Source organism: Diadema antillarum, unplaced genomic scaffold (assembly GCF_040938485.1).
Source record: "Diadema antillarum isolate AM-2024a unplaced genomic scaffold, OU_Dant_1.0 seq00001970_RagTag, whole genome shotgun sequence".
NCBI lineage: Eukaryota > Metazoa > Echinodermata > Echinoidea > Diadematoida > Diadematidae > Diadema > Diadema antillarum.
The window spans coordinates 1-15,759 of NW_027272629.1; the positions used below are offsets into that span (position 1 = coordinate 1).

At 38.3% G+C, this 15,759-nt stretch overlaps 1 protein-coding gene across 1 annotated transcript in view; it reads left to right on the top strand.

Moving 5' to 3' along the window:
- Nucleotides 1–4,560: 4,560 nt before the first annotated feature.
- The window catches only part of LOC139713448 (alsin-like), a 66,198-nt gene continuing 54,999 nt past the window's right edge, over nucleotides 4,561–15,759 (top strand). Inside the window, exon 1 of the mRNA XM_071625177.1 lies at nucleotides 4,561–4,994. Within this exon, the coding sequence (XP_071481278.1) occupies nucleotides 4,984–4,994 (11 nt within the window). The 5' untranslated portion in view covers nucleotides 4,561–4,983. The remainder of the gene's footprint in view (nucleotides 4,995–15,759) is intronic.

Genomic DNA, 15,759 nt, shown 5'->3' on the forward strand with positions numbered 1-15,759 from the left:
AAATCGGGTTTGGAATGACTAAAACATCCAAAAACAAAGTAAACAGAGCGATCATAATGAAGTGTGGGCTCCACACTTTATTAGAATCACTCTTTTTTGGATATCTCAACCATTTCAAAGCCAATTTTCATCAAGTAAACATTGAATTCCTCATAGAATTACATGCACTTTCATATTCCAGTAGAGGTTTCTCATTATCTCACCAAAAAATGTTAGAAACCTGAAATTAGGTCTCAACCAAAACTATACGATCCCTTTAATACAGATGTATGTGTCATGGGTATCTGTTCTCAGTTATAGGACTTTATTCAATTCAGTATGAAAATATTGTGAAATACATGTCCGATTTTTCAGTCTTCCTTGCATATTTTTTGGAACCCTTTGTGTCATTACATCCTCAGCGGACTAGTACATGTATTATTATCATGGATCAGGTCAACAGTATGGCCATGTTTTGAATGAAATGACACAAGGAATATGACAGATAACAACACAGAGTATCCAGAAATCCAGGCCATCAATAATTTGACGAAAATACTGCACTTCTAAATGTTGAATTACATGAATTGGGATTTATTCTTCATCATGGAGCACTTAATCACATGGACTGCATGTAAACATAACCAGATCGTTAGTGTGTCACTCAGTCTTTGATGACTCGCTTATTCTAAGGGGTATACAGTAGCTGCAGCAACGTGGTCATATATGAAGGCCAAAGGCTATTGTTGATATTGACAGCCTCTACACTATACTTCCTCTTGCACTTTTATCAGGAAGACTTTGCAGGCAATTATTTTGTTGTTGTAGCTAGTAGTCAATGTGCGTAAAACATATTGAAAGAGCCTTTTTTTATGCATATACTATAGTATGCAATTGCTACAAAGACCACTAAAAAAAAAAAAGTTCTTTGTGTACAGTCCACACCATTGCAAGTGTAATGGATATCCATCACACATGAAAAATATCCCCAGGCAGTTTGGAGAGAGTTCCCAAAAAGAGCATTTGAAACAGTGCTCATTTGTAGGACATGACATTAATTCTCTACTTAAAATAAATTATTCGTATGGTTAGGTTGTCTCAACTTGTATCTTTCCCCTACATTATTTTGTAAATCTAGATGAATAAATGCATGATGATTTGTATATACATAAACATGCAATAAATGGACTGTATGTTGCAATTTATTGTGTTTGACTATTATGATACCTATTATTGTTAATGTAGACAAATATGTAATGCCCATCATCTCCACTGGGTCACCATTTGCAATATATAGTGATCAGACTGATTAAACAAACTAATCTCATTTCCCATATTGTCTTACCACAACTTCACTATCCTTGACACTCTTCATTACAATGGTCATACATCTATGCTTTACTGAGATGAATATATGTGCACTGTCTATATTTGTACATATTTTTGTAATGGATAATACCTTTTCCTAAACTGTATATCTTCCTTGTTTCATATCTATTTTGTTTTTCAATTAACAATAACTTTGTAATGTAAGCGCCTTTTGACACATATCTGCTAACCAAGATGCCTGTGGGTTCATGTACAAATGAAAGCAGCATCATAGTTTTTCTATGGCTGTTACCATGTGGATTTTGATAGGTGTATGTATATGAAGAGTTTGTTCGCAAAAACCGATTAAGTCCATTTTTAAAGATTTTGAAGTACCGTCTCTGTCATAAGGTACAAAATAATACTGTTATAATAATGATATATTGGTCACTACATATAAAGGTACATTTTTGAAGTTATGGTCAAAAGAAGCAAAGCAATTCTTATTATTCTCTTTATTTTTCTTGACCTTTAATCGCAAATATCTCCATTTGGCAAATATGGACTATCAGTTTTTGCGAACAAACTCTTCATATGTTTGTGTGTGTGTTCTGTGCATTGAATATACACTACATTGAGGGGTGAAGGATGGGGAAGTTGATGACCTATTAACCGTATCAATACCACCTGAACATGCTGGCGAAAAGATACATGAAAGAGAGGGGAATTTCACAGAAGCAAAAAAGTGCTTTCTTGTTTACGTGTAGGCCTACATTGTGATTTAATTTAAATATGCTATTACCTGCAGACAGATTTCCATTGCTTTCCATGCAACCAATACTTGTATTCTGTCTTCTTCTTTTTTCTACCTTTTTTCCGCAATACCTCTCTGATATCGGTAATCGTCCCTTTACTTTCAAAGGTATTTGGAAGCACTTGCCATATTCAAAATACTGATTTGAAGCAAAATTCGTATGAACAAGGGTTGCGATTGGTACTACATGTTGCTTCCATCAAGTGACTTAAAGGAGACTCATTGGTTTTAGTCATTGTGATACCATCTATTAAAGTTATTTTCCTTTCATCACTTCACTTCCCTCTTATCATTTCACAACCCAAATTATCCAAGTCTTGACAGCTTAAACCTTATAAGATTACAGCAGGATAATTTATATTAATTCCCATGATTGATAAATTGCACCATGAGATCCACTTAGAGTGGAATATGCTTGAGAAAGTGAAATTAAAAATGAAAATGAGAGAGAGAGAGGGAGTGAGAGAAGCGCAGTTTGCTACATCAGTGTTAGGAGAGCGAGACGACGAGCAATGATGAGCGAGTAGATGACTTGGCATACTGTATGTGTGATTGCGTGTTGAAAGTTTGCCAAGAAATTTGTGATACAAGAGTGAATTACTGAATGAATGTTCTTGGAGTCAACACGAGCAAATATTGTCACTTATTTGTCAGAGTCCAAAAATAAGCCGGTGAGAGTAGACAAAAGTAATTTCAAATAGGACTATAGTTCTGGTACAAAATAAATACAAACATACGTAACTAGTGCCGTTTAGCAGAATAGTACTGTACGTTGTACGGGCATATTTTCAAGACCATTTAGTTTTAAAATCTATCATTACCAAACATTTGCATTATATCTTTCAGTTATATACATGATTATTATAGAAACCCACTTCGTACAATTTTTTTCTGAGTATATATATTCACAATCTGTCAAATTCCAACTATTATCACCAAATAATTCTGATGGTATTCTTGGGAAAATTTATCAATTAACATCTTCCTGAATGTCACAGTTATAAAAGAAGTTGCTTCAATTAAATTTCTAGGTTTTATTTTTCATGATAGATTTACTTGGAATCTATACACATTGAAAATATTGGTGTTATATAAATAAAGTCAAATTTCGTCTTCCTGAAAATGTTCTTTTAATGTTATAATACAAATGTACTCTACAGTCTACTTTGTATAACCTTACTTACACTTTGGCATACTCTCCTGAAAAAACATGTATTCTTCATAACAAATAGAAAAAATAATCACGAGTACATATTACAGAAAAACCCCTTCTTATTATTTGTAACGAATCATGGAGATGCCATATAGGCCTACTGATGTTCTATTTCATGAAAATAGCATTTCAAAGATCAATGATTTGTATATAATTATCGCTTGAACTTTGGCCAATTTATGCTCAAATTCAGTAATCATTCTCTCCCTCTTGTAAACGGATTCCATGTTCGCTAAAACAAAACTGTCCATTCATATCCTACCAGGCAATCCAATAAATCTTGCCAGCCTTTGACTAAGACCATTTCTTTTCTTTTTTTTTGGCCAAATCTATATATCATTTTCTCTCTCTGGCCCTAAGATTTTGGAATTCTATTGAAAAATATATTTTCACCTTTTTTCAGAAATTCCTTATAGCAGATAGAATTAGGTACGCTCTTGTATACCAAATTCTATTTTCTTTTTTGTATCATTAGCGTTTACTTCTTTTATGCAATCTTCTCTCTATACCTGGTTGTCATGAGCCCATGAATCTAATGCATGCCTCGCTTAGGCCTTCGTTGGTTTTGACCCTTCAACTCCTCTTCCATTTTCACCCCTTTTTCCTGTACTCTTCAGGCTCTTTCTGTTATTCCTACCACGCTAACTAGAGCTGTCCTGTGTTTATTTGTGAGTTTTTTGTGCGTCTTTTCTTCCTTTTCTTGTGGCAATTTGCCCATTTTTGTTAGTTCATAGTTAGTTCATTAGTTATACTATAGCTATTATTACTATTATTAGTCGCTATATATAGCTACTGTTTATGAGGAGACTGCAAACTATATACAAGCTCTGCTTTTTTGCAGTCCCCTTCATATCCATCTACACTTGATTATGTTGATCATAAAAGACATAACATTTATTGCATTTCACTTCATAACATTAGTCGTTGATTACAATGTTGTATTGATTTTGTGTAATTTTGTCGTTTGTATGATATCTATTCTGTTTTTAAAAGCAAATAATTTCGAGTAAGATTTCTCGTCAAAAGGAACTAGCTCTGTGCAGTGCTCTCTGAATGTGCAGTGTTCATGTGCAGTGCAGTGGTTGTGCAGCGCCCTCTATGAAAATGCCTCATAAACAGAGCGCATGAATCACAAAAATACTTGTAGTGGCATAACTGTATTTATTGCACTGCACTACGCGTTTAACACGGTATACACACAAACGTGAGACATGACAGGTGCGATACTAACATAAAATCCAAAGACTGCATCTCAGCACAGAGATCTTGAGAATGTGTAACGTTAATCACCATTCTGCTGGCTCCGTCATGTCATAGACTTCTACGCCATACGGGAAGCAAGCAAAGTATCGATTAAATTAAACTACAGCGCCGGCGGCACACCCGTGCGGACGACGGCTCACTCGGGGCGGCCCCGGGGGCGCAGGCCTGCGCATCACAAAGGTAGTCACCTGTATGATCGAACTCTGTACGATTGGAGATGGATGTGCTTTGCCACCAAGGGGACAACATCGCTGTCTGAACATCGCTGTCAAAATTGTGACCCTGCCACAGGTTACAGAATTCGACTTGTGTCTGATTAGGCCCCTACCTTTCTTTGGACTTTGTCATCTCCAACATCAATTTGCTTCGGCGTAGACAGGTCACATCCTGCTGCATCATCATCATCATGGATGTTGTGTAAGAATCTGGCTCCCTCCTCCATTTTAACTTGTTGGGTTCTGATACATACACACTTGTTAATGTTATACTGTTCAGGACCGTAGTCTTGCTTTGTGTTGATTCTAGCTATTTGTGATACTGCTATGATGAGTACAGAGTGCGAGCATCTAACCTTAGGCATATTAATTATTCAAACACTTAACAAAAAGACGATAATAATCATGATAATTAATATTTAATAATAATAGTGTATAAACTATAAAACACTAGGACTCTTGGAGTCTCTATAGAGAGACTCCCATAATTGCTCATTCTACCTAAAATGATTCTCGAGTAGTCATGGTGCTGTGGAACAGAATATTGATTACGATGTACAACAAAACAGAGTAGAGAGAACTATCATCTTTAGAAAATCACTATAAAGAATTTAAGCAAACAATCATTATAAAATGGGTTCAAGAATGTAGCCAATAGGAAGCGCTGAAATGAGACACACCTCCTTCCTTTACTTCAGTACAATTGCACTGCCTGTAATCCTATGGTAGATTGCCGATCGTCTGTGCGCGCGGCGGCTCCTTTGATGAATTGCATGCATACGCGTACGCGCTGTCAATCCTGTAAACAACTTCTAGTTCGGGCTGCCGGCCGGCCGGCCTGTCTTCCCTTGTGCATAACATATGTGGCGTACGCGTACGTACGTATACTGTACTATACGTACACTTTGTACAGTACAGTAGACCAAGCGTTATGGGACCGGACGCGTACATGGAGTCACTTTGAAGAGCAAATCCAACGATTTAGCAGGTTAATTCTCACGCCGTTTTCAGAGTATGTTGTCTAGTAGGCCTATATGAGGAGTCTATATCAAGTCTTTAAGGTAAAGGGTGCATATTCTATGTAAAATAAGTAAGTTTTCATGCGGGTGTCCGGAAACCCAACCCCCCATTATACTTATACTGTATGTGCGGGACTTCCGCGAGTGCGACGTGCGTAAAAGTTTGGGACGAACATCTTCGGACGTCTTGACCCACAAAGGTACGTGAAAAACGCTGAAAAATGATGTTAGTTTTCGAATTTTCGACCCATTTTATAAAACAAATGATGCACAGGATTATTTCGTGGCGTTAGTGTAGGCGTAGCTCACTCTCGGGTATTTACAATGTAGTGCAACATGCACTCGGCTTCGCCTCGTGCATGTTTCACAATTGTAAATACCCTCGAGTGCACTACGCCTACACTAACGCACTCTATCCTGTGCATCATTTGTATAATATATGGTAGCCCTACTATACATATCGACCACCTTCTTTTAAACCGACCGTGTATAATTCGCGCACTGAACACTTAGTACACACTTCTCGCGCGCAAAGCACATAAAAATGGATTGGCTTTGAATGCTAGATGAGGATGGTGTGGGAAAACGCGATAATTCACTGTTCATTAATGCCATAATGGTTTTAATCAAGGACAAAATTTTGAATGAATATTTTCACCGAATCGTAATGACAGCACAATGTAATGTCTATGGAAGTTTCTAAACGGCTTCTAAAAAGCTTTGTACAACACGGTGTTCAATACAACTCGGTTTGCGTGCATTGTCAATGCAAAAACAGCGGTCGATCCTAATAACGCGATTTACCGCGGGGAGCTGAAGCGAGGCCACGCAAGTTCGTCTGCGATATTTATACCCCCGCCAAACGAAGTTTGAAGGGGTATATAGGAATCAGCGGACGGTCGGGCGGTCGGGCGGTTGGTCCGTTGCAAATCTTGCGTCGCGAACTACTTCCTCAGTTTTCAACCGATTCCCATAAAACTTGGCACAGATGTGTGCCTTGGGTTGTAGATGTGCAAGACGTATTTTTTGACCCTACCCAAAAGTACGTTGCCATGGTAACGGCATATTATGGACAAAAATGGGTACAAATCTTGCGTCGCGAACTCCTCCCACAGTTTTTGATCAATTTGTATGAAATTAGGTACAGATGTTCATCTGAATATGTTAATGTGCAAGACACATATTTCCGCAGTGGCAAAAAGTGCGTTGCCATGGTAACGGCATGTTATTGATAAAATATAGGGCAAAATGCTTCATGGCAAAACTGCTTCATCAGTGTTCTTCCAATTCTCATGGAATTCATATTGAATGTTTGTCTTAGGATATAGGTCAGCATGACACATTTCTTGACAGTGACAAAAAGTATGTTGCCATGGTAACAGCTCACATATTATGAGCCAAAATGATGGAAAATTTTGTGTTGCAAACTACTTCCTCAGTTTTTGCCCAATTTCCATGAAACTTAGTACAGATGTGTGCCTTTGGTTGTAGATGTGCAAGACGCATTTTTTGACAGTACCCGAAAGTATGTTGCCATGGTAACGGCATATTAATGGCAGAAGGTCAAGGAAAGATCTTGCGGATTTAACTAACTGTACTTCCTCAGTTTTTTGACCAAAGCTTATGAAATGTGGCACACACCTTGATCTTGGTGGGAAGATGTGGAAGACATATTTTTCGGATGTGTCGGAAGCTGCGTTGCCATGGTAACGGCATATAAATGGCAGAAGATCAAGGAAAGATCTTGCGGATTGAACTACTTCCTCTGTATTCGACTGAAGCTCATGAAATGTGGCACAAACATTGGTCTTGGTGGGAAGATGTGCAAGACATTTTTTGGACGTGTCGGAAGCTGCGTTGCCATGGTAACGGCATATTAATGGCGGAAGATCAAGGAAAGATCTTGTGGATTGAACTACGGTACTTCCTCAGTATTTGACAAAAGCTTATGAAATGTGGCACACACAATAGCTTTCTAGTCTTGGTGGGAAGATGTGCAAGATATATTTTTCGGACGTGTCGGAAGCTGCGTTGCCATGGTAACGGCATTAAAATGGCAGAAGATCAAGGAAAGATCATTCCTTGGGTAAGACTGTCGTCACGGGGCGGGGGTATTAATCACCTTCAGTGATATTTCTAGTTTTGCACTGAAACTTCGAATCGAAAAGGGAACAATGGCATTTGATAGAGCTGGATTTTCTCAATCACGTAGGTGAAGTTTTTTACATGAATTTCAGTGTTAAATATTCTTATCAAGCAAATAACCATTAGGCGGTCGATGAGTAGTAGGTCCAACCCTACATAGATTTATAGTACACTGATGTAAAATACATATAAACAATAGTTTGTCAATTTCAATTAAAAGGTAGGTTTTGAGGTTGTTTTTAAAAGCATCCTTTTCATAGCTAGATATTGCAAGGTTGGGGGGGGGGGGGGGGGAGGAGCAGAATCTTAGCATACCAGTATAGCTTTTTCCCCAGTGTGGTCTGTCTATGGAATGCTCTCCCAACCGAAGCGGTGTCAGCCCCATCCATTGAGGTCTTCAAGCACCGCCTCTCGTCAGTCACCCTCCGTCAACCCGTTCTATACGGGAACCTGGTGATCTATGTATTAACCCTATGGGGATTTCAGAAATCAGTATGGAACGAGTTAAAACAGCAAGATATTTGGTTTTTACTTGCACTTTTATTTTGCCCTCCTCCTCCTCTTTTAATTTGTGTGTGTTCACACTGTATTCTGCACTACACGTGTTCTCATGACCGCGCACCTCACTGCACTCAGTACAACTATACTCTACTAAGAGGGATGTACTTTAATGGAAGAAGAAGAAGAACTATAATGCTTGATTCAAGATGTCCATAATATTTGTGAGTTTGATGAGCGAAGATTTTTGGGTGGTTGGTGAAGATAAGAGTATTTTGAAGGTAGGTAGGGGCAGATTTTGTGCAATAAACAGAAGACAAGAAGAAGAATCTTGAAGATATATGTTAATATGTTTTTCTACTGGGAGCCAGTGTGAGGACTGAAGTATTGGGGTAAGTGTTGTTTTCTTTATGAGGTAAGTAATCTAGAGGCATAATTCTGAAGACATTGCAGTTTACTGAGTTCTTTTTTTGAAAGGCTGCAACAGAGAATTGCTGAAATCTAGACAGGATGAAATCAGAGCATGCATCAATTAATCTGCCTATCACGCAACCCCGGGATGGTGTCCCCAACATGTATAGTATTATGGGTTGCCGTCGTGGTTACCCTTCACATAACTATACACAGCCCTGTCCCTGTGCCATGTGTACGAAAGTTACTCTTCGCACGGCGTCGGATCTGGTCGGGCTACCCATCACGTAATGAACGATTTGAATTTTGATTGTTAAAATTAGCCACATAATCATAGTTTTTCATGTGTAACTGTAGTGTATACTCTAAGTTTTTTGATAATTTGTGCCACCATTACCGTTGATTACTGCGCTGGTAGATTATATACACTTGTATGAATTCTATGGTTATCTGTTGAAGCCATGAATTAAAGGTCTTCCTTTCAAAATAATCCAAGAGCTGTGAGGGCAAGTAAAAAAAGAAAGTTTCTCGTCCAATATGGAGAACAGTGATGCAGGAGGTCCTTACTATTTGTAGGGACAGTGATTTTCCGCGATCGCGGAAAACGGACGGAAAACGCGGAAACGGCCTTTTGAAACGGAAAAAATATTCCACACGGAAAATCACGGAAAATCACTTTTTAACAAAATAAAACACATAAAAGTAAAAATAAATCCAACAGAAGCTGTGAATTAATCATTATTACATGTCCACGATATTCACAGACTGCGGAAACTGAGTTTCTAAGCCAAGTTGTGTTAGTTGCAAGTTCTAGCGATGTCTATTAAACGGCGTTAGATCTAGCGATGTCACGATTTCAATAACTGTTGAACACTTACTCAGTTTGATCCAACACCAACAATCATAACCATAGAAGAAAGTCCATTTATATTCCAAAACACAACGTGTGTCTCGCCGAATAATGTGTGATGATAAAGCCAGTATTTTGGCAGTAAAAGTAGCGGCAACAGAAGAAACTGTCTAACTGTCTAACTGTTATCTGCTCGCGGTAAGCTGTCAGCAGGTGAGTGGAGTGGTGACTTGCCAGCTGATGTCGTAGAGCTCTATGCCTGCCTAGCCTAGCCTGCTATGTCGTGTGTAGAGCACAGCGCACAATTTCAGGTAGAGAGAAGAGTGATCAAACTCCAAGTTCACGCAGAAAAAAGAAAAATCCCACGATGCCAAGGTGCCATGCCAGACTGGCATGGGTGGGGTGGAGAGAGAGAGAGACCAATCAACAGAAGAAACCGCGCGTACTGGCGCATTCTTGGAGGTCATGAACTGTCTGGGGTGTTGGAGATGAACAGGGAAAGGGGCTGTTCCCAGGCCCTCTCTCCAGTCAAGAAATTGACACGCGCGCGCAAATTCTTCTGCCAACCAGCCAGCTGTCGGAATGTGCTTTGAAGTTTATGGCAGCCTGGCCTGGCTGGCATGAATGGGTGTTGAGTTTCAATCAATATCTACTGCTGTTTTATTTTTGTATTTGAACATGTCGTTTCACCTGACAGAAACACGGAAATCGGGAAGGTGTAGGGGAGAGGTTTTTGTTGTGTTGCAATGTGTGTGTGTTTTCCTCGCTTTTTTTTTTTTTTTTTTTGGGGGGGGGGGGGACCGAGGCCAGAATGGGGAAAGATCAGAGTGAGATGAGTGCTAGTTTCTTGTCTGGATTATTGACTGAAGAAAGATAAATTGATTGTTCCTTTAGTGCTGAAATTTTTCATCTGTTTAGACCTTCTGAAGGAATATAAAGACTTGACTAGACAGTAGTACACTGTAAGTCACTTGACTAGCAAGTCAAGAAAGAGGACATTCATAATGATAGTTGTTGATACTGCAGGCCAGGCTTTGATAGTGATACACAAATATGTACTGTCCCACGGCATGATTAACTGGATTACAATGTATTGACTGAAGAAAGATTCAGGTAGATTGATCGTTCTTTTAGTGCAGAAGTTTTTATCAACACTGCTTATTAAACTGATTATCATGTATTCTGTTTGCAGCTTCTAATCAAAGGAATAAAAACACTTGACTAGCATAAAGTCACTAGCTGAGACTCAGAGACATATTTTACTTTGTATATTTTTTTTTCTAATTTGTAGACAGCAGTGTAAACAGTCGTGTAAACAGCAGTGTAAACAGCCCTCTTTATCATCGCCATAATTAACCTTGCAGATTTACACATTATGCAATACTCTTCGAACATTATCACTGTGGCAACCTATTTGTTAAACCGCCATTTGGCAACCTAAAAAACTCTATAGGTTGCCCGGCTGGCAACCAAGGAAAAAAGTTAAGTGACAGCCCTGTGCATGTTTTGACAGTCGAAATAAATAAATTGTCGTACTGATGTTTCATTTCATTTGTCTTCATGGGTGTGTGGTATGTACAGAGGTTGGAAATCATCAGGTATACACTATGCATAACATGTATGAATGTATACACGATTACACAGGCACACAAACTTCAAACAGCAATCTTTTAATTTTTGTTCATTTTTGCATGCAAATACATGTAAACGGAATTTGCATTTTTTGTATGTACAATTCATATGGGAAAACGGAATTTCCGTTTTTTCACCATTTTGAAACGGAATTCATGATTTTGTGAAACGGAAAAGGCAATTTTTTGAAACGGAAAATCACTGCCCCTATATTTGATATTTTACCCCTTTTTTTTCTGATCTTCTTCTTTTTTCTTCACTGTAAGTACAGTCCACTGCCAGATATATTCTCGTACTGTTGTGCAGTGTACATGTATGTACAGTATCTCATTAAAAAAAAAGGTCTACAAAGAGCTAGCTATGTATGTGCAACTAAAGAAAACATCCTGCATCTTAAAAGATCTTGACGGATCTGAAGTCGCCGCATGCATGACAAGCTAGTGTGATAGTGGTAGGAGTCCTATAGGTACTTTAGTAGTACTCGTACGTACAGTACGAGGACATAGCCTGTGAAACCAAGCCAGGCTCGTGCATATTTTTAAACATACGCAGATATGCGAAGGCAACTTTTCCATTCATGACTTACATTGTAATGAGTATGTGCCGATGCTTTCCCAACAATGCCTTGTCTAGGCCCACAGTACAGTGGTTGGTTTGTTTTTAGATCATCTGTAACCCGCTTCAACAAAGGATCCGAAAGTTGGGGGAGGACGATTTCCTGAAAATGACATATGAAATTATTCCCTTACAATTCCACTTTAAAACATAATTGTAACATGACTCATAAAAGTACTCGGTTGCAGAGATATCAATGATTTTATTAGCACATGTCGAGTAGTTTAGGAAATCAGCGTTTCGAGAAAACCTCCTTCAAAGTTTTGCTTCTGACGCTATCATGATCAGGGGGAAGCAAGACAGTTTTCTCCTCATGACAATGGAGGGTATGCTCCTAGCAACCTCCGCGATGTTCATTCAAGCTTAGCACCAGCGGTCTACGCACAGCCATTCAGTATATGCCATGCACTGACCAATAAGATCACTCCCTCGTTGCTAGGGGCGGAGTCTATCTGCCGGTTAATTCCAAATCTTTGGACATGTTTCTGTTCCGTTGAAAGTCAGAAAATCATGGCCCAGAAAAATGCTAATTTCTTGCCTTTCCATAGATTATTTAGCTTCAAAATTTCAGCAGATGATAGACGATACCCTAGACTACAACATTATGCCAAAAACAATGATTGTTTTGACTGAGTTTTGATGATCTGACTTCAAACTTGGTTTTCTCAGCTCAGCTGTCAGCCACTTTAGGATCCTTTTGTTGTAGCGGGTCACATTTTAGCCTAGCACTATGATAGTACTTGCTCTAACACTACAGACTACACTATTAAGGAGAGGAGATCAAATGATAGGCATGGCGCAAGATTAAAGCAAAATGAGAAAGTAAGGAGAAAAGACAATGGGAATGGAGTAGAAGCTACAGTGTATTCTGAGAAAGTAAAGTATCTACATATAGAATGTACAGAAAATTAGCCTCTAGAGAGTATTTTCTTCAGGACTAATTGTGTGTGATGTGTAACACGATGTACATCATGTACATAATGTGTGTGCACATTGCGTGTTGGACGGTTGATACAACCACCTGGTACATGCTGTATGCATGTGGCTGAATGGTAACAACAGAATGTGTGGCTGTATACGCCGAATATTTTGTGAGGTTTTTACTTTCGCGAATTTCGCGAGTCAGCTGCTATTTGCGAAATTAAAAACATGTGAAAATATTGACTCTAATGCCGATATGAAATGTAATATACATGTATGCATTTCTCAGTTCAGTACAGGACTCCATAATCACGTATTTTACCACTCGTGAAATTGTTGGGAAGCCCTGATTCGCAAAAGTTTAGACTCGCGAAATATATGGCATATACAGTACTCTGCCAAAATGAAAATGTGCTAATGGGATTATTAATGGTGACCATATTTGCCATTGAAGTGAAATTGGTGCTTATAAAATGTCAATCTATTTTTTTTTGGTGACAATTTCTGAGTTACCATGAAATACAAGTAAGTGTGGCATTCACTAACTCTATTAAAGATGCACGTGTCTTTTATATTTGTATGTGTGTGTGTGTAGAACCACATGTGTATAATGACGTACCATATCAGTAATATGTTCATACATGTATTAGGATATTAATTAGGCCTACAGTGTACATACCATGTGTGGTTTGATACTGGCTGGTTAATTTCACACATAGCAATTTGTGGCATAAATATAAATTGTGTGTTATAGGAAAATCAGTCCATCTTCAGTTATTTCATTTCCAGACCTGTCTATATTGTACATGTACATGGTTTTGCGAGACATGATGAGTCATAATGCCTACCGTATATGTTGTCCATGTTTAAGTTTAACATGTACGAATGTACACAGACATTTGTTTGTGGCATCATGCATCAGATGCCGTATGCCAGTCCTTGAGATTCACATAATTATGTTGATATGACAGTGAATTAGTATACAAATAGTGAATGTGGTCACGAGTGCGATGGTACAAGATTTCGCATGAGATGAAAGATAGAGGTGCTCTATTCAACGAGGCGAAGCCGAGTTGAATAGTGTGCCTCATCTTTCACCGAGTGCGAAATCTGGTTCCATTGCACGAGTAAAGACAATACACTATTTGTTTTATACAACACCTCAAACGTCAACAGATTTGGTACTCACAGATTCTTGACTTTAGCACAGAAATGGCAACCATTTTCTGTGAAAGACGAACGAGTAGCCCCACAGTCGCAGTCACCGTGTACAGTATGCGAAACGAAGTTGTTTACAAAAATGAGTGACAAAAGTACGTGCTTGTAAGCGCGCTTGTAATTATTGAGTGTGCGCAGCACATGTTTGTTAATTGTGACATCAGAGCCGTGCAATGGAACATTTTGCTCAAACAAAATTGCACAGCTGACAGCCAGAGCATGCAATGGAACTTTTCACTAAATGTCATGTGATGGGCAGTTGACCAATCGGATAGCTACACCTGTACATTTTAAATAGGTGTTGTATAAAATGAAATGTATAACACAGGTGTTAGTAGGAAAGAAGCATTGCCAAGAGAAAATTGTTTGTGTACATACGATGGAAAACATTGGAGTATATTTCTCTCTTGAAAAGGCTAATGCATGAAACTTGTTGATGAAAAAAAGAAGAAGAAGAAGAAAACAGACAAATTCATGCTTGGTACAAGGATAGCCCTTAAGTCCTTTTGTGTACAATCATGCATTTTTCTAACATTTGGTGGATGGCAGGATGAAGTAGCTCTTCTCTTTTTCTTTTTTTCTTTCTTGAGGGATGGCCAATTTAGTGTACTGTTAGTTTTGTTACTATTTTAAAACTGCCTTCTTTTTTAGCTTTAAAAAGCACTCACTCATCTCAGTTGTGACGTTGAATGAGTCATGCCCAAAGGGCAGCAAATCCAACTCCCCATTTCAGCTGTAATTGAACAACGGTCTGACAGATTATTAAAGACTTCCTGAAGCCAGGCTGAGTTCATGCTTTCTAATTCTGTCACCTTATTCAAGCAGTTAATGACTGTAGAAAGTGACAGTAGTGTGCATGACATCAATACACCCAGTCAATGACATGGAGAACACCCACATTAATTATCTGTCAACTTCATAACATTCCTTTGTTCAAAAATTTGTTTTACTACCAGTATGTCATGTTGAGTTACAAAATGAAGTTTTCTGCAATGTACAGTGTACATTGTACAGTACATGGGGGTGTATTGAATAGCATGTATGTGGTCGAGGAAAAATATAATATACCTGGTACCAGTACTGTAAAAGTAGATATTTTCGCGCAAGTAATTTTTTGTGCTTGGCCGAGTAAGAAGAGTTTCGCGTGTTTTACATTCTTAGGAATCAAGACATCCCACACAGGAACATATGGCAAGCAGAAATATTTGCGTGCTTTTATTTTCACGCTAGTTTCTGGTTGTGTGAAATGCACAAAAATTTCGCCACTGTGAAAATTTCCATTTTTACAGTACACTATATTGAAGAAATTATGTATTCTTTTCAGAGGAGCTACAGTATACAGCAGACACAAAAGTATAGTAAACAATCTATTAAATTACTATTAAAAAAAAATGTTTAAAGCTATTTCACATTTTGCACTAAACATCGATCTGATAAATTAAATGCTGAAGGCAGTCCATACTTTAAATCTTTTGTTTTAGAAGGCAATGGACGTAATATTTTGGGTATTCAATTCATTAAACATTTTTTAAGTTGAATTATCTATAGCATATTTGTACATGTATGTGTTGATATCAAGAGATTGTTAAAGCAAAGGGGTGACCATGGTGCTGCCTTGTAGTACTCTGAACTGTGGCCATGAGAGACATCACCACTGA